This window comes from Protomyctophum bolini (assembly GCF_963924005.1).
Source record: "Protomyctophum bolini genome assembly, chromosome: 18".
NCBI lineage: Eukaryota > Metazoa > Chordata > Actinopteri > Myctophiformes > Myctophidae > Protomyctophum > Protomyctophum bolini.
Window position 1 is genome coordinate 33060035 of NC_137879.1, and position 27624 is coordinate 33087658.

General features: G+C 41.5%; 1 protein-coding gene across 7 annotated transcripts; it reads left to right on the forward strand.

Moving 5' to 3' along the window:
* Positions 1-4439: 4439 nt before the first annotated feature.
* sap30bp (SAP30 binding protein) lies at positions 4440-27217 on the forward strand. Of its 7 annotated transcripts, none has more exons than XM_080789419.1 (10): positions 4440-4563; positions 6669-6790; positions 10528-10572; positions 15413-15455; positions 20354-20442; positions 24097-24188; positions 24390-24502; positions 24634-24734; positions 25475-25565; positions 26240-27217. In XM_080789419.1, exons 1-10 carry the CDS (start codon positions 4470-4472, stop codon positions 26428-26430), a joined length of 981 nt encoding a protein of 326 aa, XP_080645545.1. In that variant the 5' UTR covers positions 4440-4469; the 3' UTR covers positions 26431-27217. The 7 variants fall into 7 exon arrangements, with proteins under 7 accessions (XP_080645545.1, XP_080645547.1, XP_080645548.1 ...); XM_080789421.1 differs by having other exon boundaries at positions 26243-27217; XM_080789422.1 differs by having other exon boundaries at positions 24634-24692.
* Positions 27218-27624: the final 407 nt, after the last annotated feature.

Here is a 27624-nt window from a genome sequence, read left to right on the forward strand (position 1 = left end):
CAATTACACACCCCAAGAAGCCTTGAATTCATGGAAATTGTTTTGTTTATGTCGCATTTCTAAGCCAATAATCTGATGACCGGCTGAGCCTTCGGTAGGCTTAGGAATGTGACAAAAAACGAATATTCTCCATAAATCCAAGCCTTCTTGGGGTGTGTAATTGATAGAAAATAAGTAATTTTTTTGTGATGAACTACTCCTTTAAGTAAGTAAAGAGCATCACTGAATTGGGGAGTGATTGGTTGGTAGGGTGAATTTATTGAAATATGGTTATTATGGTCGGGATGCCATATTGATTGGCCCCTCCACAGTGACCATATAACTATTAAATAAGTAACATGTTACTTAGAATAGTAGCTGCTTTTATACTTTTAGACGAAAATCGACACTATAGCTGAATATAGGAGGGGCTAGCGCCCCTCAAAAGCACACTGACAAAAACGCTACACTACAAGCTCACAATGGGCTATTGTTGGTGCACGACTCTGTCGTATGAAGAAGTATAAATCAGGCTTTTAACAGTTACAAAAGAGTCTGACCTCTCTTCCATATGCCCCCTCCCCTTTCTTGCGTACCAAACCACTCTACCCCCCGAACCCCTTTCTCTCCTTCCATGCAGTCACGTTTCTGTTCCTGATCGTGTTGTCCTGCGTCCACTGCTGCTGTTGTGGAAAGCCACAGTACCAGGGCTCCAGAGTGCAGCCTCTACAGCCCGTCTGAAGATGAGACAAAGAACTGATGCCTCTACTGTAAATGCATGCCACACAGGGACGTGCAGGGGCTGAAATCCCGTTAAGAGGGCACCTTTGGACAACAATAGCGAAAATAGCAGATCTACAAGCTCACAACGCGTGGTGCTGCGACACATTGAGAGCTTGTAGATCAGCTATTTTTGGGGGCAACCCAGCACTCTTTTAGCACGACATGGATTTCTAAACCAATTTGTTCAACGCCAAAATACTGTCTTCACGTTCTGGAGCAATTCTCCTGAATGCTGCCTTCCGGCACCGAATGGATAGGAGTGGCATTTGCATTTCTTTCACCATTATAAGTAAATGCTGCATTCGTGGTCTGGAAAGAGCAGTTGTCTTACAGATGGGGAAAAGTGCAGGGGCTGAAGCCCCCTGATGTCTTCTACGTGTGCACGTCCCTGATGCCACACTTCCCTCAATCCTTCAGACGTGTGTGAACCCAAGTGATGTGCCCGGTTTAGTGAGAGAAGAGCGGCACATACGTCAGATTTCTCCCTTCTCCCTCCAGATTAACGTTAGATCTGTGATCCCTTTGTGGAAAAAAAGGGGTATAAGAAAAGATGGATAAAGGAAAGCACACCCCCGGAAGATATTTACAGGCTATTTCCCACTAGCCGTGGTGGAGACTGGAAACACGCAGAAACAGAGGCCGCCGTGGTGGTGGTCGTGGACACAGCCTCGGGAGACAGCAGAGTGGTACAATCCATCAAGATTCATTTAAAGGACAATGACACAACTGTGCTGCAGATCTTTTCCCCAAGAACAAAACACACTGTGCTGTCAGAGGACAGATGGATGAAACAATGGGAAGGTCAACTTAATAATGTAACTCAGCTGCTCTTATAGGACCAACTGAGTTTGTAACTGGTTGATCAGTTGGCTGTGGTGGTGCGAATATGAAGAATATAAAATACTCCCAGTGTGTGCTCCAAGCTGAACATGTGGAAAATAGACTGAAATTCCAATCTGTTTGTGTGTGCCAAATATGCCAATAAATGTTTGCCAGTGAAAATGTCTCAATGTAAAGGTTGGAGTGCGCCATCTGCTGGTGTGATGAGTACCTAACCATTTTATAAAGTTTGCCAGTGGCTAATTGTATAGCAAGATGATCACTTGATCAGTGTTTCCTATAAGTGAAGGTTTTTGCCATGACAACATTGTAGAACTGTGGCCATCAGTGGCACTACTACACAGTAAAATCCTCAGTGATATATTAACTCTGGAGAGTGTGCAAATTGAACCAAATGGACCAGTAAGTGTCCATTTGATTCACACTCAAGATTTTACAGTGAACTGATGGTTCGCGTCTACATTGTTATTTAAACAGTGTTGGACTATAGTGATTCTTAGTTGTTACTGAAAAGTAACATTCAGATTAATTATGAAAATAATTCAATCTGTGATGTAAAATATTAAACACAATAAATATTTTTGAGATCATTTTTATTTGCTTGATGTTATTAACACTGTCAATTTTGTTTTCATACCCAAATATTGGGACGACTTTCTCGCTACAATTCTCTGTACACTTAATCAAGTCCAGTCAGTGAGTCGTTTTTTAATCAAAAACGAATCAGTAAAGAGACTGAACCATTGTATACATACCTTATCACCAGGGCAGGCCTCTCCCTTGACTCTAGTATTATGAGTAAACATTAACCAGAAAAGTCTGTTAGTCCTGCACTGCCTCAAACAAACCGACATTTAGTTTCACTCTGAAAACGCAAGGGTTTGGATATGAATGGAGATATAGAATGGACTGAGTGACGGTACCTTAAATAAGGTTTCCAGATATTCTGTCAAGCCACCATAGGACCGGTTCTGGAGCAGGAACTCAGGAAGTGAACTGAGAAGAACTCATTTCAACCATTGTAACAGATCTCTAGGTGACACTTGGCACAAAAACAACCTGGGAAATGGAGAGTGGAAGTGTAGAGAGGTAAGTTTTTCAAATGGGATTGTGTTGGTGTGTTACCCATAGTAATGTTGTAACTTCTGTCTGCTGATATACCCGCATGACATCTGCAGTGCTGCCTATATGAACGCAAAAGTAAACCATGAAGGATTCAGGCAAACAAAAATAAGTTTTACACTTTTACTCTTATGTACCTGTACACAAGATGTAACAATAAGGTACAACCTTGCACCTTGTTTAATTGCCAAACTAGACGTATCAGATAATGAATCCTTTCTGCACGACTTCTACCTCTTTAAACTGTGTGCTGATGATGATGTTGATTTACTACGTTGTTGTGTTGACTGATAAACAGAATGAGTGTGTTCAGTGGCCATTGGTGGTTATCAGTTTAACATTATAGTCCAGTCCTTTCAAACTCATATGATCGTTTGTCAATCTGCCAATCTCCCCAGTGTTCCAAATCGCCCAGACACTGCGGACTCACCTGAACAATGGTCACAGTGGATCCTGCTCCGTCTGCAGCACGAGCCATGGGCATTGGGTGGCATGGTGGTCATTGCATTATTTGTGCTGGGAACTCTTTCTCTGGGCATCTTTGCTCTACTATATGGATGCTGCTGTGCCCCGAGAGAGAAGAAGCAGCAGAAGATAAAACAGATGAAGAAGAACAGTGTGATTTAGATGTGTATAGGCCCTACGTGTGATACAGAATACCACGACGACTGAACCATGCATGTCTTTGAATGAATCAGGAATTTGGCAGCACCTATGTGTATCTATGTCGGGCCCGTCTTTTAGTATTCTGTAGTCTTGTGAGAAGATAGAATTCCTATTTTGAATGTAATTTTCTATTTTGAATGTAATTTTCTATAGTATTTGCCTATACTTTCAAAGGATTAGTGTTTGCTTTAAAGCCAGCTAGCCGCTTTCTCTCTTTGTTTAGTGTTATTTAGACTTGCAAAATTTCATTTTTTTTCTCAAAACATTTGTGAAGTGACTGAAGTCACAAGGTCCTGTAATAAATCAATTGCTAACAAATAATGTGTTAATATAATGTATTTAGTGGTGACGATTCAAAGTTGTACCAAAACCAGCAGCACCCCAGTCCATCATCAATGAGAGAGAGAGAGAGAGAGAGAGAGAGAGAGAGAGAGAGAGAGAGAGAGAGAGAGAGAGAGAGAGAGAGAGTATAGCAGCATCGAAGACAAGCTGGTACAGCATCAAATGATAAATAATGTAATGTGTATTATTCACATGTAGGCTATCTCTTTAATATCAATCAGAATTTGTTTTAAGCTGAAACACAAAAGACTATCCTCCTGTAAACACCTTTACAATTTTACCCCACTGCCCCAAGGGCAAACGAATAAATATAACAGGCAAATACCCATTTAATTCATATTTCTTACCATATTGGTCATTCACCATTTCTTGGCACATGCACTATGCCATTCTAATGATTACCGGTATTTTATTTGACATGCCGTTTTTCAGCTTTACTAGCCTACTGTCCTTTTACATTATAATGACAATTTGAACCCCAACAAGAAAATAAAGAACTTACCTAACAAATAAAGACGTTATAACCATTTAGGCCCTACAATTATTCTATTTTAATAGTAGCAAACATTGTTCAAATGAAAGAAAAATATAAACATCAAGAGTCAAGAGTAAACTACATTTCCCAAACAAGAAATGAGCGCATCATGCGTCGTCCGTTTTCATAGTCGCTGACGCCATCACTGTGCGACCCTGTTGCATTTCGTTTATGCGACGCGTGTAAGGATCTAGAGACAGAAATGGCGAGTGCTAAAAGGAGTGCACTTCTCTCATCTTTAGCGGCTTATGGGGATGATTCTGAGCCCGATTCAGAACCCGAAACAGACGATCCAGGTACATAATATGAATTGCAATCATCTAATTCAAGTAAACTGAAGTCAGGGGGGAAATGAACGTTCCCTTATCGCCCAAATCGTGTTAGCTACTGCAGTGCTAGCTAGTTGCTACCACTCACAAGTCACAACAAGTCATGTTCGTTTATTATTTCATTGTTCTTTACACAAAACAAGAAGACAATCAAGACATAAGAAACAAACGCATTACAAAAGGACATTTTATTACATTTCAAAATGGTTATTATTAAACAGTTCAGTTAAGAGAATAGAATATGTATCTTTCCCCTTTTTGCTTATATATGATGAATTCCTGTTCTGTTCTTTAACTACATAGAAGTGTCTATTTGTATGTCTCTATATGTTTTGATGAATTGAACAATGTGGACCCTGTTGTAAACAAGTGTAATGCTTAATTGGGTCGTCCACTCACAGTTAACAGTCTCTGTTTGATTGATTGATTGAAATCTTTATTAACAGTTTGCAGAATTACAGTACATTTCAAGCACAAACTCAATACAAAGACTGTTAACTGTGGGTGGACGACCCAATTAAGCCTTACACTTGTTTACAACAGGGTCCACATTTTGAGTCCACATTATTGAGTTTGTGCTTGAAATGTACTGTAATTCTACAAACTGTTAATAAATATTTCAATCAATCAAAAACAAGGTTTGATTGATTGCATTTTTATTTATTTATTTCACAGTATGTAGAATGGGTACATTTCAAACGAAAGCACAAGTCAATACAAAAACTGCTACTTTGTGGACGAATCCATGAAAAGCACAAGACTTGTTTTCATCAGGACCTGGGTTCACCATTTTCAATTCATCCTAACAATTAAACTGGAAATCATCAAGAAAGTAAAATAGGGAAAAACAGGTACAGTATGGGGAAAATATGTGGGTGGGGGGAACTCAGATTTTTATTACAGGGGCCAGTTTTAAATTGCAGCTCTTTGAGAGCGGTTTTGATTGAAGGAGTCAATGGATTCACATAATGGCTGTTGGTAGGGCGTTACACATTTTAGTGGCATAGGAGCTAAATTAATTTAATCCCTTGTTTGAGCCGAATCTGGGTTGCACGTCCTTTGTTGAACTCCCTCTGGTGTTGTGATCGAGTGTAGACTTCGTTGACATTAAATAAGTATTTACGGTAGACAAGTTTAGTAGTACTTGGGTTGGGTTCACGAGTTGTGCATGTGTATTTATCAGATTTACCAGATCTACAAGCGACGCGCTGCGAGCTTGTAGATCGCATCGGCTTGTAGATCCATTCAGCTATTTCCAAATTGAAATAGCTGAATAGCTGATGGGTTAAAGTGGTTCAACTGAAGCAAGCCCAAATAAGCAACTGCATTAGAAATAAGGCAAAAAAGACATGCAACTCCCAATATTTGCAAACAACTTTGCAGAACAAACAAGCACAAAGTCACTAATAATAATCGGACTTGACGACATTGGTGCACATCTGGCCATTTAAAACGACAAGAGCATCGCAAGTTCTTCCTGTGACTATCTCTAATAATATTCCAATGCAAATGCTTTTGATAAAATATGTTTGTGCCTGTAGAAAAACTCCCGTTTACTTTAGCCTTTCTTAAATAAATAAAAAAAACGCTCCAAAATCATTATTGTCGGGAGATTAGTCCAGTGCAGTCCACCAGCCTTGTCATGGCTCTAGATTAGAGTATAAGAAAAAGCTGCCAATACTGACTAAAATACTGGTTTCTATAATCGTTGGCTTTTTCCTGCATTTTACTAGTAGTGTATAGTATATTATAGACAGGAATTGGGGGAGAGAGATGGGACACGCTGCAAAGGTCGTCGGGATTCAATTCAGCGATTTCCTATTAAAAAGAACAAGGCAGCTAGAGTGAGTCACTGGAAAAGCGGATACACAAGGCAATCTGAACATCACCTGTCATTGGTTGTAACTTATAGCTGAGCATTGCTTTGTCTCACTCTCATTGTTTAACGGTCTGCATTTGCTTGTCAGAATCAAATCACACATTGTGTTTGTCCAGGAGTTGGCGTTAAGGTTCTCCTCCATTCACTGCGATAATAACGTCTAACTCATTCACCTGCTCATTCTGTTCCCAAGAAGAGGACCGTGGAGGGGGCCTAGTCTCGTCAAGTTACGGCGATGAAGACGGGACCCTGCTGGCCGATCCTGAGGATCGGCGATCTGGAGATGACGACAGCAGAGACAGTTCCCGCAACTCGGTTAGTGTTTGACTTTTCATTTCTCGGTGCGCTTGTTTTTGTCACTCATGAGTCATGAGAAGAAGATAACAATTGTTAAACTTACACATCTGGCATTGTCTGTTGAGCTTTCACTACAGATGTGTTGGGTGCAAAGCCAGGACAAAAAGTTACTGCAATTCTTTTGACATTATTGTCAATAAGTGCTGCACGATTCTTTCTCAAATGTGAATGTCGATTTTTCGACCTCCACAAGAATTGAGATCAAGATTCTCACTCGATTCTTGTTTTTTCCATGAAAATATTCATTGTCTGTAGTTGCTGAACATTACATTACTACATTCGAAATGTGGCACCTGGAACCAACTACTGTGGCTTTAAACAGACAACATCAAAATGCTTGACTTAAGGCCTATTCATAGTCTGGATTTCCGGTGGTGAGGTGACCACCGCTCCGGTGGTGAGCTGACCACTGGAGCTGAAATAACGTTGAGCGGTGGTGAGTAAAAACAGAGAAGGCCTGGAGCGGTGGCGGTGGTTTGCTCTTCACCGCGGCTCGTGACGTCATGTTGTAGTTCGGTGGTCACCTAACCACCTAAATCCAGACTATGTATGAGCCTTAAAATGAATTGGACAGCCAACTAGTGCTGCACGAATCTTGCTCGAATTTAGAAATGAGATTGCATAAGTGTCTGAATCTAGATCTCGATCTTTCTTCGATGAATTGTGCAGCACTAATGTCAATATGAAATTGTGATTATGCCAACTTATACAGAATCCTTTCCCACTGGCATCCACTGGGAATGTTCTGGCAATGTTCCATGTTGGCGTTTGTTATGTCGGAAAAGGAGCTAGTGTCGCTCACCATTTTATTTCAGTCTATCTTCCCACTCTCGACCTTGTATAATTCTTTTAACATTTCTATGCAGGTGGACTTGGAATGAAAGCATCAGATTTCCCTAGGCAACGACACAACTGTTAACTAAGATATTCATGTATAGAATATATAATCAACAACTGCCTAAATAAGTTTCACATTCTCTTAATGACTTCACCTCTAAACAGACATGGTGATCAATTTACAATTTAGGCATTTAGCAGACGCTCTTAATCCAGAGCGATTTACATTAAGCAATAACAAAAACATGGCATACATCACATATATAAAAAGTAGTTATCATGAATCATGTATAAACTAAGAACGTAACAGTGGAGTATCTATGTAAACTATACATACTATACTATATTATACATGTGTACTATAAAGTGCTATGACTACATGAAATGCAATTCTAATGCTGTCTACGTAACAAGCTATAAGTCTGTTTAAAATACTGAGGCTTCGTACACACATAAAGAACAACTGTGCTGTGCTCTGCCTGTGTTTCATGGCCGCCCCAATGCTTTTCCAATGGAAGACACTGTCTTGTGTTTGATTCCCCTCCGCCATCACACATAACTGTTTGGTCAAACCACGTGACTTCCATTGGAAAAGCATTGAGGCGGCCATCAAACACGGACAGCACAGAGCATGTTCGTCTGATATGCGTGTACGAAGCCTGAGCAGCATGGAGTGTTGGCGTTTGGAAGCGCTCGTTGGAAATCACTCAACCGTCCTGCGTAGCACCTATTTCTAAATGTCACATAATGCAGGGGGCAGCAATATGTTGTGTTATTGAAAACAAGCACTTCCAAACTCTTGACACTTTCATTTCTTGACATAAAGTAGCTCATAACGTTTCTATGGTGGATTTCGATGAAACAAAAACGTTGCGGATAGAAAGAGGATAATTCAAGCTGTTCGTACAGCAATGTTGGTGAGTTTAACATTGTTTAATGCAATCAGACAGGACTTTTCTGTTTGGATGAATGAGCCGTCAAGGCCAGAAAGTAGTTTTTTGCCACTCAGTGGGCGTTCCCGCATGACTTCCAGGTACGATGATGTCACGCGCGTACCCTTTATTGGCATTTCCTTGTGTTATATGCACAAGTGAGGTAGCTCAGTGTTGTGTAGGGAGTGGCCGGTTGAGAGAGAGTGAGCCATGTGTCTGAGGCCGAGGCTCCTGATCAGAACAGGGAGTCAAGTTAGCACTTAGCAGTGGCTGTGATAGTATGAGTTCAGTGGAGGATTTCTCTTCATCCCAAATACATATTCTATTGTCCACAAATGCCTATTACGTGCTTTAAACACTCACATCAGTACTGTGTAGGCAATAGGCATCACTTTCATCTATGTGGAACTGGGAACAGAGTATAAGAACGTATCCATAAAGGAAGCCTGTTCACTGCCTTTGACAGCTTTTAATAACCGTTGATATGGATTCCGTGGAGTTCTATGTTTTTTTACTATGTCTATGAGTGTTGTTGAAGAGCACAACCGTTTTTAACCAGTAAAAAGTTCCCACATACTTGGTCCCCTCCTCTTTTATCTCTACACCAGGGGCCCCATCTTGTGCCTCGCAGTACCCCCTATGCCTAAACCTTTTTCATTTTGAAAAACATTGTATAATGGTGAAAATACCAGATTTACATCGACAAGCATCGTACATCGTGGCAAGCTTGTAGATGGGCTCTTTGGACTATTTAAATTAGTTTAGCACGAGATAGGGCCCCAGATCTCTTAGCCGAAAATAGCCAATCTACATGCTCGTATTGTCTTTGCCATCAGGGCTCAAAAGTTACGTTTTTTGGTCCTGCAACTGTCCTGAATTCTAGTTTAGTTTTATTTAAATCGATTATTGATTTCTTTTTTTATAATTGATTAGTTGAATTAATTCAATTGTTAAACCCCTAGTTGACTTACTTTTGGTCTTTATTTTGATGTTTGATAAATAAATCCATGCAATTTATGCAATGCAAATGCAAAACGGTTTCTTATACTTTGAACATATCTCATAGTATAAGCACAAATATAATAGAGATATATTACTGATGTTTAGGGTTAAAAACTCCTTAGACTGAGACTTAGAAAATATTTTTTCCTTTATTTTATCATGCTCATAAAGTGCTCTGTGCTCAAAGTGCAATTAAAAAGCTTTTTAATTGCACAAAATTGTTTTTACTTCTATTTTCTATACGGTGAGCGAGTCTTTTTCTGTCAAAGTTTCCCGTATGTTTTTGAGACCACCGCCACCGTAGTCAAGTTTGGAAAAAAAGGACAACGTGCTTTGATGTTTAGGGTTATCATCTACTACAGTACGTGTCCATTCATATCATGGCAAACCAGTGGAAATCAAGCTTGTGCAGAAAAACGTGCAGATTCATAGGTTATGATGATGAAAAGAATGGGCCGGCGCTGCATATTTCTGTCTGTGTATACTGTGTGTGCACAGTACAGTACGCACAGTTTTTCATGCAAGCATTTTGATGACGGTGAGATTTTCTTGCCTCCGTGGCGTGTGGGTCTCTCTGATTGATTTTTGTGTGCAAGTGCGCTCGTGTGACGTAGCGTGGAGCTTGTCAGTGCCGCCTTACATTTGTTAAAACGATATACTTCCATTGTGCATAAATGTAACGATGCGTTTGTCTACTGCAGGTCAGGTCAGGCGCTGTTTCTATTGTCCCCCCGGGATGACTGTATACATCCTTCATGTTGAGAGCTGCTTGTCGTGTGAGATGTGGTGCGGGAAATACAGTATTAGGCTTCTGGATGTTGGGCCTGTAATGCTGTGTGGTCCCCCCCTCCTGATCTCATCTCGTTTTAGTACTACCTACAGTGTTAATCTCTGAATTATCTCTCTGCATTTTTGTTTTTATAGGACATGGAAGAATCTGACGAGGGGAGACCCGCAGATGATGTTAAGGTATTTGAAACCCCCCACTGCTGTGGGACGGTTTTGACTCGGGGTGGGAAAAAGGAATTTGCCACCGCTGTTTGTGTAGGATTAATTTGTCACTTTGACTAACCAAATTGCAGAAGAGCGAGGAAAGCATGTTGGCTCACTAGAGGGTGCTGTGGTCTTTTGAATCTGCAAACTGGCAGTTTGCAGGCCGGTTTGGTAGCTTGCAGGTAATGCCTGGCTGGTCAGTTGCTGCTTTTGCTGTTGGTATTTTCTTTAAGGTGGTTATTCTGGCCGTGGTGAGGCGAGGGCAAGACTTTCATAAATCTGAGTAAATTGTGTGTTTTACTCAACATACCTATCTTGGCTCAAAAGTCAAAACACACAGTTGGGAATTGTGAATACAATAATAACCCCACCATTAGTGTTTGAGTGTTTGAGTTGGAAGGCTGTTACATGGAGATCATGCCAGCTTCCTGCTGTACTGATTGGCATGGGTCACTAAGGTGAGGGTGGGTCACTTCTAAAAACAAAGAAACAATACAGTAGTGAGGATGTGTGCTCTATCACGGATGGAAAATATTGTTTGCAGAGTCATCGATTTTTGAGTGAGATATAATGCGTGTTTTGCACCACGCTCATTCTAGATGTAGAAGAGGTTTATTTGTTCAACAATAAGCCATATTGATAGCTGCAGCACTATTAGCTATTGCCAATGGAACTTTATATTGGCCTGAAGTGTAACAGGATTCCCATTTCCAAATTGTTCTATTATTATGAGATTTTTATACTGTACTGACTTGTTGTCAGTAATAGGTCATGTGACTGAGATGACATATTATTCAGTCACATTACATCAACGCAACCAAACATCTGCATCGTGATGAGACTGGCTTGTTCTTTTAGTTACGCAGCCCTAATAACTTGGCAGGCATTTATGTTATATCTGCAGCAGTGTAGGGAGTCGGGACACAACGTTTGTTTTTGCCTAGTGTTGACAGACCCAGTTTGTTCCAGAAAGCATTAATTAGTGGACAGTTAGAAGGAGGAATGTTGTCACTTGCGGGCTTCTTCTTTTTTTTACTGGTAGCTATGTATTGGCAGAACTCGTCATATCCTAGCTAGGGCTTTCACTTCTAGTGATTTTTACTAGTTGACTAGTTTCCTAGTTAACTAGTCGACTAGTCTACTAGTTGTTTAACTAGGCCTACCTATTATGTAAAAAACAAGATAAAAAAAATAGCTGTACATTTAAAAACTGTGTACATTGGTGACTATAACTGTAAATCTAGCTGATCTTGAGGCCTACAAAAACGGGGAGAGAAAAAAAATCTTATCAACTAATAGTCAACTAGTACCAACATGGTCGACTAGTTGCTTAAAGCCCTAATCCTAACTAAAGTATATTACTGTATGTGTCAGTACGCCGAACCAAATTCAAGTTAACTGTAGGTAATGTGTCGTTTTCTGCACAGGTTGAACCAATCTATGCTGCATGTGATGTGCTTTATCATGTGATTTAATAATGATTACTGAGGCTCCAACTATCGATTCTTCTTAATATATTCGAGAAGCACATTACATTGTACATTGTTTAATGTATATATTTATTATAGTCAACTTAAAATCAAGTAAATTGATTAGTCTTCTTTGTTTTTTACAATTTATTTTTATTGGGTTTTTCTTCAACATAACATAACGTAACATAACACGGTGGGAGAGGGGACCATTTTGGTCACACCATAGCTTCTTCACCACTTGAAGTCCAAATTATATAGTTTATATAGTTTAGCACTTGGGTCCGTAGTACAAAAAGATAATAAAAATAGAAAAAAGAGGAAGGGGAGTCATTCAGGGATGACTGGGAAAGTCATTCCCTCTGCATAGGCAAAGAAACTAAGAAAGGGTCCCATACTACGTGGAAGTTCATGACAGAGCCCCTCATTATGTATATATAATCCTTTCAAGCTGCAAATTCTTAAAAATATCTCTCGTCCATTGTGTATGGGAGTGCGGGGTGGGTGATTTCCATCTCAAGGCTTCTTGCCAATAGTGTTACAAAGGCTATAAGGTCCGCTCGAGATCTAGACGGTGGCAGTTGAGAATAGCCAAACGGCGCTGAAATGGCGTTGGGCACTATAAGACAGTGTTCCAGTTAATACTGTAAGTGTCTCAAAGATTTCAGTCCAAAATGTGCTCAGAGATGAACATGACCAAAACATGTGTGCGTGTGTTACCGGTGGCTGGTGGCATTTTTCACAGGTGGGATCAATGTTGCCGTATATATATCCTTGATAGCTTAGCTTTCGTCCAGTGGGTCCAATGGACAACTTTACACTGGAGTAGTCTATGTCTAGCGCACGCCTTTGAAGTGTGAACACGATATCTTTTATCTTGCCAAGTGTGAACACGATATCATATCTTGCCAAAGATCATCAGAGATTTCCATCTTCAAGTCCTCCACCCAGAGCTCCTTTACACTATTCGCAGATACAGAGTATAGAGACTGAATTAAATTATAAAAATATGACATTTTACCTTTTCTCACCGGTGCCTGAACCAGAAAGTTATCTAAGGGGCTTTTTTCGGGTTCGTTAGGAAATCGGGGAAACCCGTTACGCACAAAACTCCGGATTTGTAGGTAGCGAAAGAAATGTCTGGGGAGATCAAACAAATTTGAAAGTTCTTGGAATGAGCCGAAAACGTTGTTAATATATAAATCTTTGAATTGTTTGATTCCCAGATTGGCCCATAAAGCAAATGCCCCATCTGGAGGGAGGAAAGGAAAGGAGGGAGGAAACACATGGTTTTCTATTAGTTTGGCCAGGGTGGAGAAGGTCTGTAGGTTAAAGTGTCGTTTAAACGTATTCCAAATTTGTAGAGACGACTTTAACTGTTATATTATATTAGACATTAGAGTTGTAGCATACTGAGATTAGCAGCTCGATTGTAGAATCAGAAATTTGGTAAGGCTATAATGGTTTTGATTTTTGTGAAAAAGAAATGCTTACGCAGTCTAGGTTTTTTTTTTTTTAATTCCAAATAAAATCCATCGCTCAAAGTCCACTCCTGTCGCATACGTACTGTAAGTAGGCATGGCTCAAAATTGGCCTTGAACAGGTTGTTGAAATCACTTAAGTTTGTATCCTGAAATAAAACTGAACGAGTTCAGTGTGTCCAGTGCAAGTTGAAGAGGTTGTTGTTGCTTTGTACACTACTACAGTATATAGCAACATAACATTTGCGGGGAAATCTTCTGAAAACTTCATTATTTAGAAGGCGTTTTTCGTCAGACAAGGTGCAAAATGTGTCGACCTACAAACTTTTAGATCTCTTATTTGTGTGACTTTTCAAAATGGATTATTTGAATAGAATTGAGTTTGATTTACCATTGCACCCATAACCATTACACTCTGATACTTGGACCCAATCCATTGGTTCAATGTAGCCCAAACATTTAGACTCTCGTAGACTCTCGTCTGACGAATCTCTCTACGAGAGTCCAAACGGATCTACCGGAAATGCTTGTCCAGGGCGAACGTTTGTGCCTCAAAATCACTCTTACCTCGTACAAATGCAAAATCTAAGCTGCTTTATTTTTTTGCCCCACTTGTCCGGTGTGTGTTCGGCAAACAATTTTGAAAGACTTAATTTTGCCACAAAATATGATTTATTGTTGGCTCTCCCAACATTTCTTTTTTTATACCAGTCAGGTCTTTAGTGGTTAATGTAATGGAGGATTAGAATGTATTGAATCACGCAACTACATTGTTTTATTGAATAATTGGTTTAATAGCTTTATTGTGGACATTGGCTTGAATCTGAATGCCACCAAGCATTCGTCATGCATTTGGTTTTTGGTTGCACTTGCTTTGCACGAATATCCCATTGCATCAGCTGGGGCTCTACTGTGTGTACAGTGTTATGTTGTTCTAAGCTATCCAAATCTTTGTGAGCTTGTAAAGCGGCTCTTTTCTCTTGTCAACTTATGGTCAAGTAATAGGAGATAATAGTGGTTAATTTGGTGATCTATTCATCAGTTCTGCTTCAGGCAGTGGCTGCCATTATAGTTTTATTGTTGGGATCTCTGGTTCTATGTTCCTGCTTCCAGATTTGCATGTTCCTTGTGCCTCCCACCCTCTTCCCATCCTTCTGACATGGATCGCCCAGCTTGAAGACACATTCTTTGATGTGCCCATGCAGTTGCTAGGTGACTGTATGTGTGTCTGATGCCATGCCAGTGAATAGGACCACTGTTCCTCTCCTGATGAGTGTGTGTTGTGTTCACAGCGCTGGCGAAGCGGGGGGAGGGAGGGTGGGGTAGGGGGGGGGGGTAGGGGGGGTATATTTGAGTGGCCTTTCACTTAAGACAGCCCAGGCGAGGACTTCTTATTTACCATCCCATTTTCTTTCCCATTCGTGTTCTGCTAACAAATAAATAACTCTCCCGAGTCCCTATCAACATCCACTCTGTGTTATTCTGCTGCATTTGCACTTTTGTGTTTCATGGTTGCGACTAGGCACATTGCTATCAAAGAGTTGTTGTTTTCAGCTGCACGTCTCTCTTCTCACACGGCTCGGCTTTGCTCTCTTAATTCGCAACAATGCCACATGCTGTGTGTGCTTTCAGCAACCCATTTAAGAAAGTTAGTTCCGTAATTGCTCTCTAACAAGCGACATGACATGTCTGTCTTTGAAGAAAGAAAAAAATAAATACACCTTCTTTTCCAGGACTGTCCTTGTGCTGGAGTCTCCAGTCCAACATTTAGCAGAGATGGTTGCGGGAGACTCATGTACTCATGTACCCCCCCTCCCCTCTCTCTTTGTCTCTCTCTGTCTCTCTCCCTTTCTTTTTCTTTTACAGGAGGTCACCGAAGCAGAAAGGAGAGATCCGAACGAGCTAGTTGGTGAGTGTACAGTACTGTACTGTCTCACTCAGTCATAACACGCACGTAAGCAATGCCACCAGCACATGCCGAATCAGACATCTCTGTTCCCGATGTACACACACACACACACACACACACACACACACACACACACACACACACACACACACCACCTGCATAATAAAGTACACTAGAATTCAAGATAGATTCAGATTAGTCTTGAATGCCTCGTGAAGTCAAAAAGCCCGTGGCACAATTGGGTGTTGGTGCCCCATTAATCAGTAACTCGAACACAATACAATATGGAGTTATAATAGCCTCTTTGTTTGTCCACTGACCGATTCACGGTCAGGTTGTGAAGATAAAACCTCGTATTGGCTTTGAGTCATGATCAACCCTGTGTGTGTGTGTGTGTGTGTGTGTGTGTGTGTGTGTGTGTGTGTGTGTGAGCACTAGCGCACACACACACACACACACACACACACACACACACACACACACACACACACACCACACATACGCGCACGCTATCGGAAAACAACAAGGTAAGAGTCATATCGGACAGGATATGAGTAGTGAGATAGGGAGTGGCATTTTATATGCATTGAGGGTACACTTTTCTCCGTGGGTGTTTAAAGTTAAACCCTACAACAAAGTGAAGACATTCCCCAAGTTGTAAAAAAAACCAAACCCAAACATGAATGGTATTTGGAGAGGCGAGAGAACTGGGGTACTGAGGGGGGATGTGTCTCACAATTCCATTCCACAGTGAATGCACATAAACGGTATGTGTGTGACATGACACTAAATGAATTGGCCCGATTGTCATTCCAAAACTGGATTGGAATGAAGTTCGCAAGTCTCTGCTTGATTCTTTGCATTCTATTTTCGCTGCCTATAGAGCCTTTCCCCCCTTTTTTTTCTCCAATGTTCATTTACATTCACTGACCAGGCGACCAATGGCAGAGAAAACCATGCCAAGGCTCCAACCTGCCCATTAGGAGCAGAAATAGGGCTTCAGTGTCAGTCTTGCTCAGGGACACACACACACACACACACACACACACACACACACACACACACACACACACACACACACACAACCCTTGAGGAACCAGGCCTTTGATCGGGGAACATTCTGTTTCCACTGCTGTCCCTTTTTGTGTTCTAATAACACATTGGACCTGAGGGCTGAGCTGAGGTGCCTCACTTCATGTCTCCTTCAGAGTTATTTCTCATTAAATTGGATTTGTATTTATTTATTTATTTATTTATTGTCATTTTAGTTCAATTCAATTTAGTATTGGTTACTTTCCAGAGTGGGTTTACTTGTTTCAATACTCAATAGTAATAGTTGTATTTTTTTTTTTTTTTTTTATATGTGTGGCATAATACTGTATCTCAGGGGCAAGATTTTCATGATGGGTATTGCGTAATTCAAACGCAACACTTTGAAGTCATGTAGACATCTCAGTCTCAATAAACATGCACAAATGCATTCCCATGCTTGACTAAAAGACAAGTATATATTTTATTTTAGCTAGTTTTGTTGGTTCACATAATTTCAGTTACTACTTCAGTTACTCAAACACTTAAGCCCTATTATACGTCATCTACTTATTTTTATTTATTTCTATTTAAATTTTTCCTAAGCGGAAGAAAAGCCATATAAAGATTGGGGGAGGGTTGGTCAAGAACACCCGTTCCATATCCATCCAGTATGATTCACTAATGGCCTGTGATTGGACACTTGACATTCTTTCAGCGAGGCCTGGCTCCTCCGTCTGTCCGTCCGTTAACCCATTTGGACCCTTTCTACAAATGGCTTTCTAAATGCTGATGGTTATCTGAAAAACCTCATGTTTCTATGTCAGTGGTTCTCAAGCAGTTTCAGGTCAGAAATATATGTATTTGGCCGCCGACCCCATCTGAAAATATGTTGTTCCAGAAGCAAAAGATTTGAGTTAAAAAACGTTCGCTCTGAAAGATATATTCAAAGATTTGTGCCACATTTTCACGATTTTTCAAAAATAGCAGGACCTACAAGCTCGTAGTGCGCCACTCGCTGGTGCGCTATGAGCTTGTAGATCTGCTATTTTTCAATAGCTAAATTATAACATAATGTTTAAAACGCCAAAAAGGGGTTCCCGCCCAAAATGCGTTAAATGTCACAGTGTGGCTCATGCCAGCAGGCTGAAGACATCTCTTTGTCTCCACTCTAAAGGGACTGACATTGTCTGTCTGTCTGTCTGTAGCTTGGTTGACTGAAAACCCCCGGGGGCACAGATTATGACTTCTGGCTGGTTTTGAGGGGGAGATGGCAATTTTGAAGCTGTGGTATCAGCTTCTGTCTTATTTTGATCCCTTGCTCCGTGTGTGTGTGTGTGTGTGTGTGTGTGTGTGTCCTGAATGTGATGATTAGACTTTTCTTTAACTAGAAAAGAAAGTGTCAGGTAAAGTTTGTAGATTCATCACACGCCCTGAATTGACCTGCATTTGTGCTGATATTGCTCTCCCACCCGTAATGTTTGTATATATATATATACATAACAAAGCATTAAGCAAAAAATTGTTTTCTTAGCGCTTACTTCGACAACAGAGCACATAATTAAGTCTCATTGGGATTATTATGCTTCCGTAAATCAAAAGTCCCTTATGGTAGTCGTCATGTATAAAGGTGTGTGACTGAGTTTAACGAAACACTAAAGCTCCTGCAAGCCGCATATGAGTCATCAGACTTGCCTAGTCAGGTGTTTATTCACTGCCTGAGGACACTCTGTGTGTGTCTGTGTGTGTGTGTGTGTGTGTGTGTGTGTGTGTGTGTGTGTGTGTGTGAGTGACTGTGTGTGTATGTGTGTGTGTGTGTGTGTGTGTGTGTGTGTGTGTGCACATCGCCTGCATGTACGCGTGTCTCCTTGTTGCTTGGGGGGGTGTCTAGTAGCTAACCAACCTGGGCAAACGCTCCTGCCCCACCTTAATACCGGTAACCCTGCCATGGGGAGGTGTCTTGTAACTCTGTCAATCTGGTTGGGGGGGGGGAGGAACACATCTCCAGACAGTTCAGTAGACCTGTCTGTCTGGAGATAAGGGAGTTCAGTGAAGGAGGTGAAGGTAGCATGCGTGGCTGCGTGCGTCTCTCTCTCTCAACATTAGTGGTTTTCAAACCTTTTAATTTCAAGGCCCCCCCCCATAACGAAATCGAACCAAATGAACTTATAAAGGTCCATTTATACACTGTCAGAGTTACAGACCTGTAGGTGTCCCATTTCGAGCCTCCTCATGTAACCCAGACGTAACCCACTTTTGAGAACCACTGCTCTACATACAATTATAGTGTGGTTGACCTACTGTCTACTAAAATACTGTCTATACTTTGCCAGAAATAGTACAATCTAGTACGTGCTCTCACAGTGTGTGACAGCTCTGCTATTTTCTGCTAATGTTCCCTCAAGTATAGGGATGCTAAAGTTCAAGTGGTTTAGTTTAGTTACTGGTATTGTAAAATATATACAGGCCGAGTGCTAAACATTGGCCACATTGAACTCTCAGTATTGAGGTCTGCAAGATAAGTTAAGAACACGTTCGACAATGGTTAGCCTGAAGACGGCACTTTCCCCCGAAAAATGTATCTTTCCACCCCCCCCCCCCCCCCCAGACAGTCATGTTTTTTCTTGTCGAAATTCTGCCCATGATGTCAGCGGAGACGGCTCTCTCATGTGCAGGTACACAATACATGTCCGTGCACATAATGGACAACGGCATGTAGCCTTTGGCAGCTCTGTGAGGCACTCTGAAGGCTCTCTGGCTGATTCGGATATGGAGTGATTTAGAATGCTGGAGCCCCCCCCCCCCCCCATGACTGTGTTCCAAGCAGTCCCCCAGCTAAATAAATGGTTGATAGTGGGAACCAAAATGGACCCTTGCAGTCTGTGACGCCCGGAGTTATAGATATTACAGTGTAGAATCGTTTGAAGAATGCCTGGCTTGCAGTCAGAAAGCAGAACAAGGAAAGGGAGTGTGTGTGTGTGTGTGTGTTTGAGAGAGAAAACAAGGGAAGACGGCCCGGGAACCTCCCATCTCCATGCAAGCCCCAACAGCCGTCACTCCTGGCACACGCCCTGTTTAACGAGTATCAAACCCAAAAGGTACATGATGAAGAACAACAAACAGACAGAGGAATTTACCAAAAGTATGTGCATCCATTTAGGACGCACTGAACTCTGAATCTTGTTTCTTTATGATAATCTCCATGTTCCATCTTCCTCTTTTGTCATTGAAGAATGTATTTGAGGAGAAAAATTATCATATGTTTGATGTGCAGTGATCATGACGGACTGAGAGTTTAATTGAACTTGATGTGACATGTTTTGCATTGATGTAAGATAAGGTTTGTTAGAGCCTTCCCAAAGAACCACATTGTTTCTTATGAAGGCTGTAATTTAAAGGGATGGAGTGGCGGTGGCTCAGGGGTAGAGTGGCTGGGTGGTAACCGCAAGGTTGCCAGTTCGAACCCGGGGCTCCCCCAGAGCTAGTGTCGAAGTGTCCTTGATCAAGACACTGAACCCCTAATTGCTCCTGATGTGCTGGTTGGTGCCTTGCATGGTTTCCGTCGCCATCGGTGTGTGAATGGGTGATCTATGTAAAGCGCCTTGGATAAAAGGCGCTATATAAATGCACCATTTACCAATAATTACTTATTGGAAGCCTGTTGGATTCGTAGGCTTATTACTTTTGATTAAGATATTTGTTTGTATACTGTTTTGTATATCATAAATGTTGTTCTGAGAATGGTGCGCTCTGCCGTAAATGGGCTTTTCAGACACCTGCTGATTTTGATCTAATAAAAGTCAGCATAATACCTGTGAAATACCACGGTGAAAATCCAGAATCTTACGCGTTTCTCTCCTTTTCCCCAGCTCTTTTCTCAGAGAAGGTCAGGAACATGTCACCTGATCAGATCAGGATCCCGCCGGAGCCCCCCGGACGCTGCGCTAGCCATCTTCAGGTATACAAACGCACACACACACACACACACACACACACACACACACACACACACACACACACACACACACACACACAGACACGCATGTCAAAATGTTATCGGCCTTCCAACTACCACGATTGTTTTCCTTCTTAACCCATTCTGACCTGAGATCAGATTCATACGAGGTTTCCACTGGACACACACTGGTCTGATTAACCCATTCTGACCTGAGATCAGATTCTAAAAATGTCAGTCGTTCTTCGATTTTTCAAAAATAGCAGAGTGGCGCGCTACGAGCTTGTAGATCTGCTATTTTTCAATAGCTAAAGCATAACGTGATGCTAACACCGAAATGGGTTCCCGTTCAGAATGGGTTGATTATTCACTTTAATGAAATTAATTCAGTGAAATATAGCCGTTTTAAAAATGTTATCCTAAATTGCAATACGTCAGTATGCAGTAGAGTCCCTTAGAATACCCTCTAAACGCACAATCGCACATGGCACATGGATTTAGCCTGGCTAATAAGCCCAGACTAGGCTATTTGTTTTTTGCCAACGGCTGATTCGTTCTGGCTCATCAGCCAGGCTAACATAGATTGGCATGTTGGGCATGCTTCAGATGGCACAGCACCGCAGTCTGCGTTTCATATCTGTGTGTCAGCATTTCTTGTTCACTCTATATATCCATGATGAAAAACAAACTGTGATCACACAGAGAGAGAGAGAGTTAGTGAAGAATCTGCATTTGATTTAAAATAAGCTCTCAATCACAAGTTGTTGTTGCTTTTTGAATGGTCTTTGGTCTTTTTCATTTTGGGGATTTTGCTGTTCTTGGTGGGTTGGGGGGGTTCTCATTGGCCTGTGGTGGCAGACCTCCAGTTTTTTGATTGATTGATTGAAATATTTATTAACAGTTTGCAGAATTACAGTACATTTCAAGCACAAACTCAATACAAAGACTGTGAGTGGACGACCCAATTAAGCATTACACTTACACAGTGGCAGTCATTCTAGTGGAAACACTGAATTCTGTGCAAATATCTATCCCAAGCAAATATTTGACACATCTTTGTATCGCTGCTGCTAAGGCTATATCAATCTATCGGCCAGGCATGTAATTAGACCGGAATGATTCTGTTGTGTGCAAATGCCTTCAGGGTTTTGGATGACTATGATCGGCCCGGGGGGGGGGGCGGGGCTATGTTTTTCATTACTACAGCTCTGCAACATTGCTGCAAAGTAAGACAGTTGGTAAATGGTGCATTTATAAAGCGCCTTTCTCCAAGGCGCTTTACATAGATTGTGCATTACATTCACCCATTCACACACACATTCATACACCGATGGCGGCGGAAACCATGCAACCAGCACATCAGTAGCTGTTAGGGGTTCAGTGTCTTTGCTCAAGGACACTTCGGCACTAACTCTGGGGCTAGCCCCGGGTTCGAACAGGCAACCTTGCGGTTACCACCCAGCCACTCTGCCCCCGAGTCGCCCCCGCCGCCGGCCACAGTTCTTGTGACTGTGAATGTCGCCGCGTGTCTCATATTAGTATTTAGGTGACATGTAGTTCCCAGGTAGTAAAATGTACTTCTTGACAAAATGACTTGCTGCTGGTTCTGGGAACATGTCGTCGTTCTGCAGTGTCAGACACAGGCAGTCAGCCTACACTCTGTCTTTGAATCCAGGAACATTTTGTCCCTGCTGATATTTTTATTTCATTTATTTTATTCTTTTGTACCCCAGCAATAACTCTTCTTGGCAAACGTTTGTGTAAAGAATCAAGATGCCCTCGGGGACTAGAAATCATTGCTGGAGTCTGCAGTGCATGACACACGCCCCATTTAAATTAGAACCAAGCTTGCTCTGAACTGTCTTCTTTCGTTAACGCAGGCGCATCACATCTATGTATGTTACTAGACTTGTTTTGCAACTGTGCAACATCGGGCTCCTTTCAGAAACAGAATCCCCGTCTCTGAGGTGTCTCGACAGGTCAGGACTCAAGAGGGGAGTGGCAGATGGCGGAATTAGTTGCCGAGTGAAGAACTCAGCAGTTTACAAGTACCCCCTCTGGGCTAGCACTCCCCTGATTACGAGATGAATGACGACTAATGATTCACCTGAATAGCCTGCATGCATGCATTTCCCTTTTCCCTACCCTCTGGACATGCTCACTACGCAGCCATTAGGAGGAAGAGGAGATAAGGGCTTTTAATAATGAATGAGCAAATGGGGGGGGGTCATAATTGTTTCCTCTTTTCAGGAGGAAACAATGAAAACGTTTAACAAATCAGTTAGCATTCTCCTGAAAGGAGCATTCAGTGATTTGGATGATTCGGAAAACCCCCCGGTCATGATTGGCCGGAAGGCCCCTCTCTATCCTGATTGGATGAAGACAGGGCCACCTAGCTCTATACTCTATAGTAGGGAGGATTATCACAAAAAAACCAAAAAAAGATTTGAATTAAGTGAAATCACTGAATATACCTTTAAACCCTCAGTGTCCCTGACTCCCTGTCCCCCCACGGGCCCTACTTTTCTATACCAAATCTCTGTATCGGAAATGGTTTATCTTTTCTACACGCTCACCGTGCTGTGTTTTGCAAGACATTGTGAATGTGGGTGCAGTGTTGTTTTCCTCGACTAAAACTAAGACGAAAAATGTTCTTCGACTACCTTTTTTCACTGCCGGAAACTAAGATATTGCCTAAAATAAGACTAAATATATTGACAATTTCGTCAGCAAATAAAAACTAGACTAAAATGTTAGGAAGGGACTATAGTGGACAAGAGATCCAGTATAAGTCATTTTACACTTGGTTGCATGCTGAAAATAGCCGATCTACAAGCTCACGACGCGTCACAGCGCGACGCATTGTGAGCAAAATCTGCCATTACGACGGCATCAAGGACCACTAAAACACATTTTAGTCGACTAAATCAACTGTAGATTTAGTCGACTAAAATCGCATGACATTTAGTCGACTAAAACTAGACTAACACTAAAACATTCCAGGTGACTAAATTAAATGTCATTCCAAAGACACTGACTGAACTAAAAATAGAAATGTTCTGCCAAAAACAACAACAACAACTGTGTGGGTGTTGGTGGTCTAGTATTCCTCCATTCTATATCCATGCATGGTGTTCCCAACTTCCGTTTTCAGAAAGAGGTGCCATAGCATTCCAATCCTCCCAACTTGTTCTGTGTAAATCCTAGTAATTTATCATTGTGGCCTTCTGTTAACATTAGCAGCTCTGGCCAGCAGCACCTTGTGGCTCTCTTGAGCCTCGTTGTCAAATACTTCCCAGGGGTACGAAACACACAGGACACACAATGACTCCATTCACATCATGTCTCCCTACAGATCTATATGGGCTCTGCATAATACTGTGATTATTTGCACAGCGCATCGTGAGCTTGTAGATCTGCTATTATACTGTAGGTGCGAAATATATGGCTTGCAATAGAGTAAATATCAGGCATTACTATATTATGTGAAGCGTGAAGACACAAACGTTGGGGTCTGCCAAATTCAGCTGCCACGGTATCGGTTCGAGTTATGTTGAAATTGAGACGATTGATGATGGCAGCTTACAGCGCCGGTCCGTGTCTCTGTATTTGTTTAGATACAATATTTTGATCGACCATTTGTCTCTTTTGTAACAGGAGAAGATCTGTAAGCTCTATGAGAGGAAGCAACAAGGAGATTTTGACACAAATAACCACATCCAGAAGAAGAAAGAGTTCCGAAACCCAAGGTTTGTCACTAAGCCGAAGAACAGAGCCACAAACACACAACCTGTCACATGCAGCATTTTTTTAGATTTTTGATGGTCACGTTAAAGCACATCCATTTTCTCTGCTCGTACACCAAAATGTACAGCAGATGTTTGTAAGCGAAGTATGTTTTTTTTAGTTGTTGTTGCTGATGTCACTTTCTCTTTTACCTGCCTTTTCAGTATTTACGAGAAACTCATTCAGTTCTGCGGTATAGACGAGTTGGGGACCAACTACCCAAAAGATATGTTTGATCCTCACGGATGGTCAGAAGACTCTTACTATGAAGCTCTAGGTAAGCTGAGTGCAGTGTGAGTGTTCAGCAAGGTTATGTGCTTAACTGTACCTGAACATCATCTCTCTCTCTCTCTCTCTCTCTCTCTCTCTCTCTCTCTCTCTCTCTCTCTCTCTCTCTCTGCCCTTCAGCCAAGGCACAGAAAGTGGAGATGGACAAACTCGAGAAAGCCAAGAAAGAGAGGACCAAGGTGTGGACTCCTTCTCCTAATTCCGCACAAAGAAATCACATGGTTGATTCCTCTACTGTTCCCTCTCTGTCTGTGTGCGGGCATGTCTCCACCAGCTGCCTTTTGCTTTCTGCGTTGTGTATATAGCACACACACACACACACACACACACACACACACACACACACACACACACACACATACATAACTACATACTGAAAGTAACGTTGCCAAGATGTCCCTTCATCACTGCTGTTCAAGCCCAGCCTTGTTGTGTTTTATTTGTGAGCCATGCATGTGTACTTGTGCTGGACACGTGTACACATTATACTGACAAGGTTCTGAATGATTCTTCAGAATTATCTGCCCTGACAGGAATAATGTGTGATTTAGATAGTTGGTTAATAGTTGCACAACCAGAAATAGCAGATGTACAAGCTCACAATGCATCATGGTGCACCGTGTTGTGAGCTTGTAGGTCGGATAGTTTTGTAGCACGACACTGCCATGAAACTAATATATAAATCGCTCTTAAGGGGCCAATGTCGGTTGCCAGGCAAAGGTGCAGGGTGGGTCTCTGGGAACATGGCAACAAAACAGTGGGGACACATGCTTCCATCATCGTCTTACTCACATTGCACGAGCCTGCAAAATGCTTCAGAATTTCAACTTGAATGAACATGTAGCCTAGAAAGATCTCCTCACCTAATATAATCATTATTTATCGTAAAACGATGAGTGACGAAAGAAAACATTTCAGTCTGTGTTTTACAATGTTTCGCGGTGTGTTTCTCTCACCACAGATTGAGTTTGTGACCGGTACCAAGAAGGGCACCACCAACCCCTCTGTCCCAGCAGCCTCCACCACCAGCACCGCCAGCACCACAGCCACAGGTAAATAAATATATTCACAGCTTACAGGATCAATGTCTGTTCACGACAAATATTGTACATAAACCTAGACCAGGGGTGGGCAACTTTGACGATGGAGAGGGCCACTATATTTCCACACTCACTCCAGAGGTCTGGACTGGTCACTCTGTTGTAGTAAAAAAAAAAAAAGCAGATATACGCGACACGTTTTGAGCTTGTAGGTCAGCAATTTTTGCTATATTTGGAATTGAAATCCTGAATAATGTTTTGCTATTTCTGAATTGGAATCCTGAAAAGTATTATTTCATTTTGAATGCATTTAGTTATAGTTATGTTAACTTTCTGAACCAAATACATTGGACATAAAAAAGACAATAACATTTTAATACTATTAATTAGCTGAAAGCAGTAATTTATCATTATTCTGATATTAACTTGCACACCGCATGTGGCCCCCGGGCCGCCAGTTGCCCATGTATGACCTGGTCCTAGACCATTTCCCCATTAGTGTACATATTGTCCTGGAAGTCATTAAAACCTTAGTTGCCTGAATAATTGTTGTCAACATTGTCTAGACATTGGGCAGTTAAGAAGTCATTGACGTTTTGCAAAATGTCAAATCGGTCAACGCTTTAAAAAGTAATATTTGTACACCTTTGCCTTATGTCCGTCCACTCATGCCTGTGCGTCTTCAGCAGAGGCCCAGAAGAGGAAAAGCAAGTGGGACTCTGCTGTCCCCGTGACCCTCGCCTCACAACAACCCGGTGTCCTCACCACCGCGTCGTCGTCCCTGCCAGGGGTCGTCTCTGTGACGACCACCGCCAGCGGCACCAAGACAACCGTTATCTCCGCTGTAGGCACCATCCTGAAGAAAGCAAAACAATGAAGAAGTGTGGGAGAATCTGTGTGTGTGTGTATTGAGAGAGTGAGTGAGTGAGTGGCTGAGAGTATGAAGTGTGCACATTGTTTCAATGTTACTTCTAAATGTAAACATTGCAAGTCTAGAGAGAGAGGAGAACTGAACTGATGGGCACTTATTATGCATTTTTATGCACGCATCGTGCATTTTTTTTATGCACAGCCTTCAAAGGCCCTCTGCTACACAAAGACCCACTCTCCACTGCCTTTGATCTCTGGTATTGAATGTGTCTAAACGCCCAACTTTAAACCAATAGTGAAGTTACCCGTGTGGAACCATTTTAAATATTTGATGTCAATGATTTGTACATTAAGCAGAGTGATGCATGTGGATATGTTATAAATGGCAACTGATGTGAACTGATCATTTGGTGGAAGCAGGAATCCACACTGGTCATCTGTTGTTACGCAGCTCTACAATCGGCCTTCATTGACGCTATGCATCGGCCTAATCTTATAATTCAGATCTTATTTCAGCTCAAAACTGTTTCTTCAGTTGGCATAACGATTAGATGGTCATGTAAAAAAAGAAGCATGACAAAAACAAATCTGTTTGGATACAATATTTGCATGGGTTTGATGTCAATATTGTACGTCTCGAGATGATCTTCAGTATTTGTTTCACTCATCTGTTAAGATTTGCTGTTTAGGTTTTATTTTCAATGTCTCAGAAATATTCTGCTTTCTTTTCTTTTTTTTTAAACAGTTGTACATACATCACTGACAAGGTAAATAAATTTGATTGGATGCTGTCTTTTCAATTTGAGTTCTTGTCAATTACTAATTCCTGCAGAACACTACAAGTCAATTTAGAATAAACCTACAATATGGAACTTCTCTTAATGAATGAAACATTTCAACTAGGGATGTCCCGATCATGTTTTTTTTGCTTTGATTTGATTTTGATTTTGAGCATCTGCCGCTACCGATTTTTCCCGATCCGATATTTATATTTTGTAGAACACGTTTAGGCTATGCCATATCAACAGTACATTATCCAGACAATGTCCAGTCTAATATCATGCTATGGCTATGATATTGATACTAGGGTTAATTGTCACGATCATGTTTTTAGGCTCCCGATCCGATTCCGATCATTTGAAAATGATGTGATCGGCCCTGATTTCCGATCACCTGATCTGATCGGGAAACCCCTAATTTC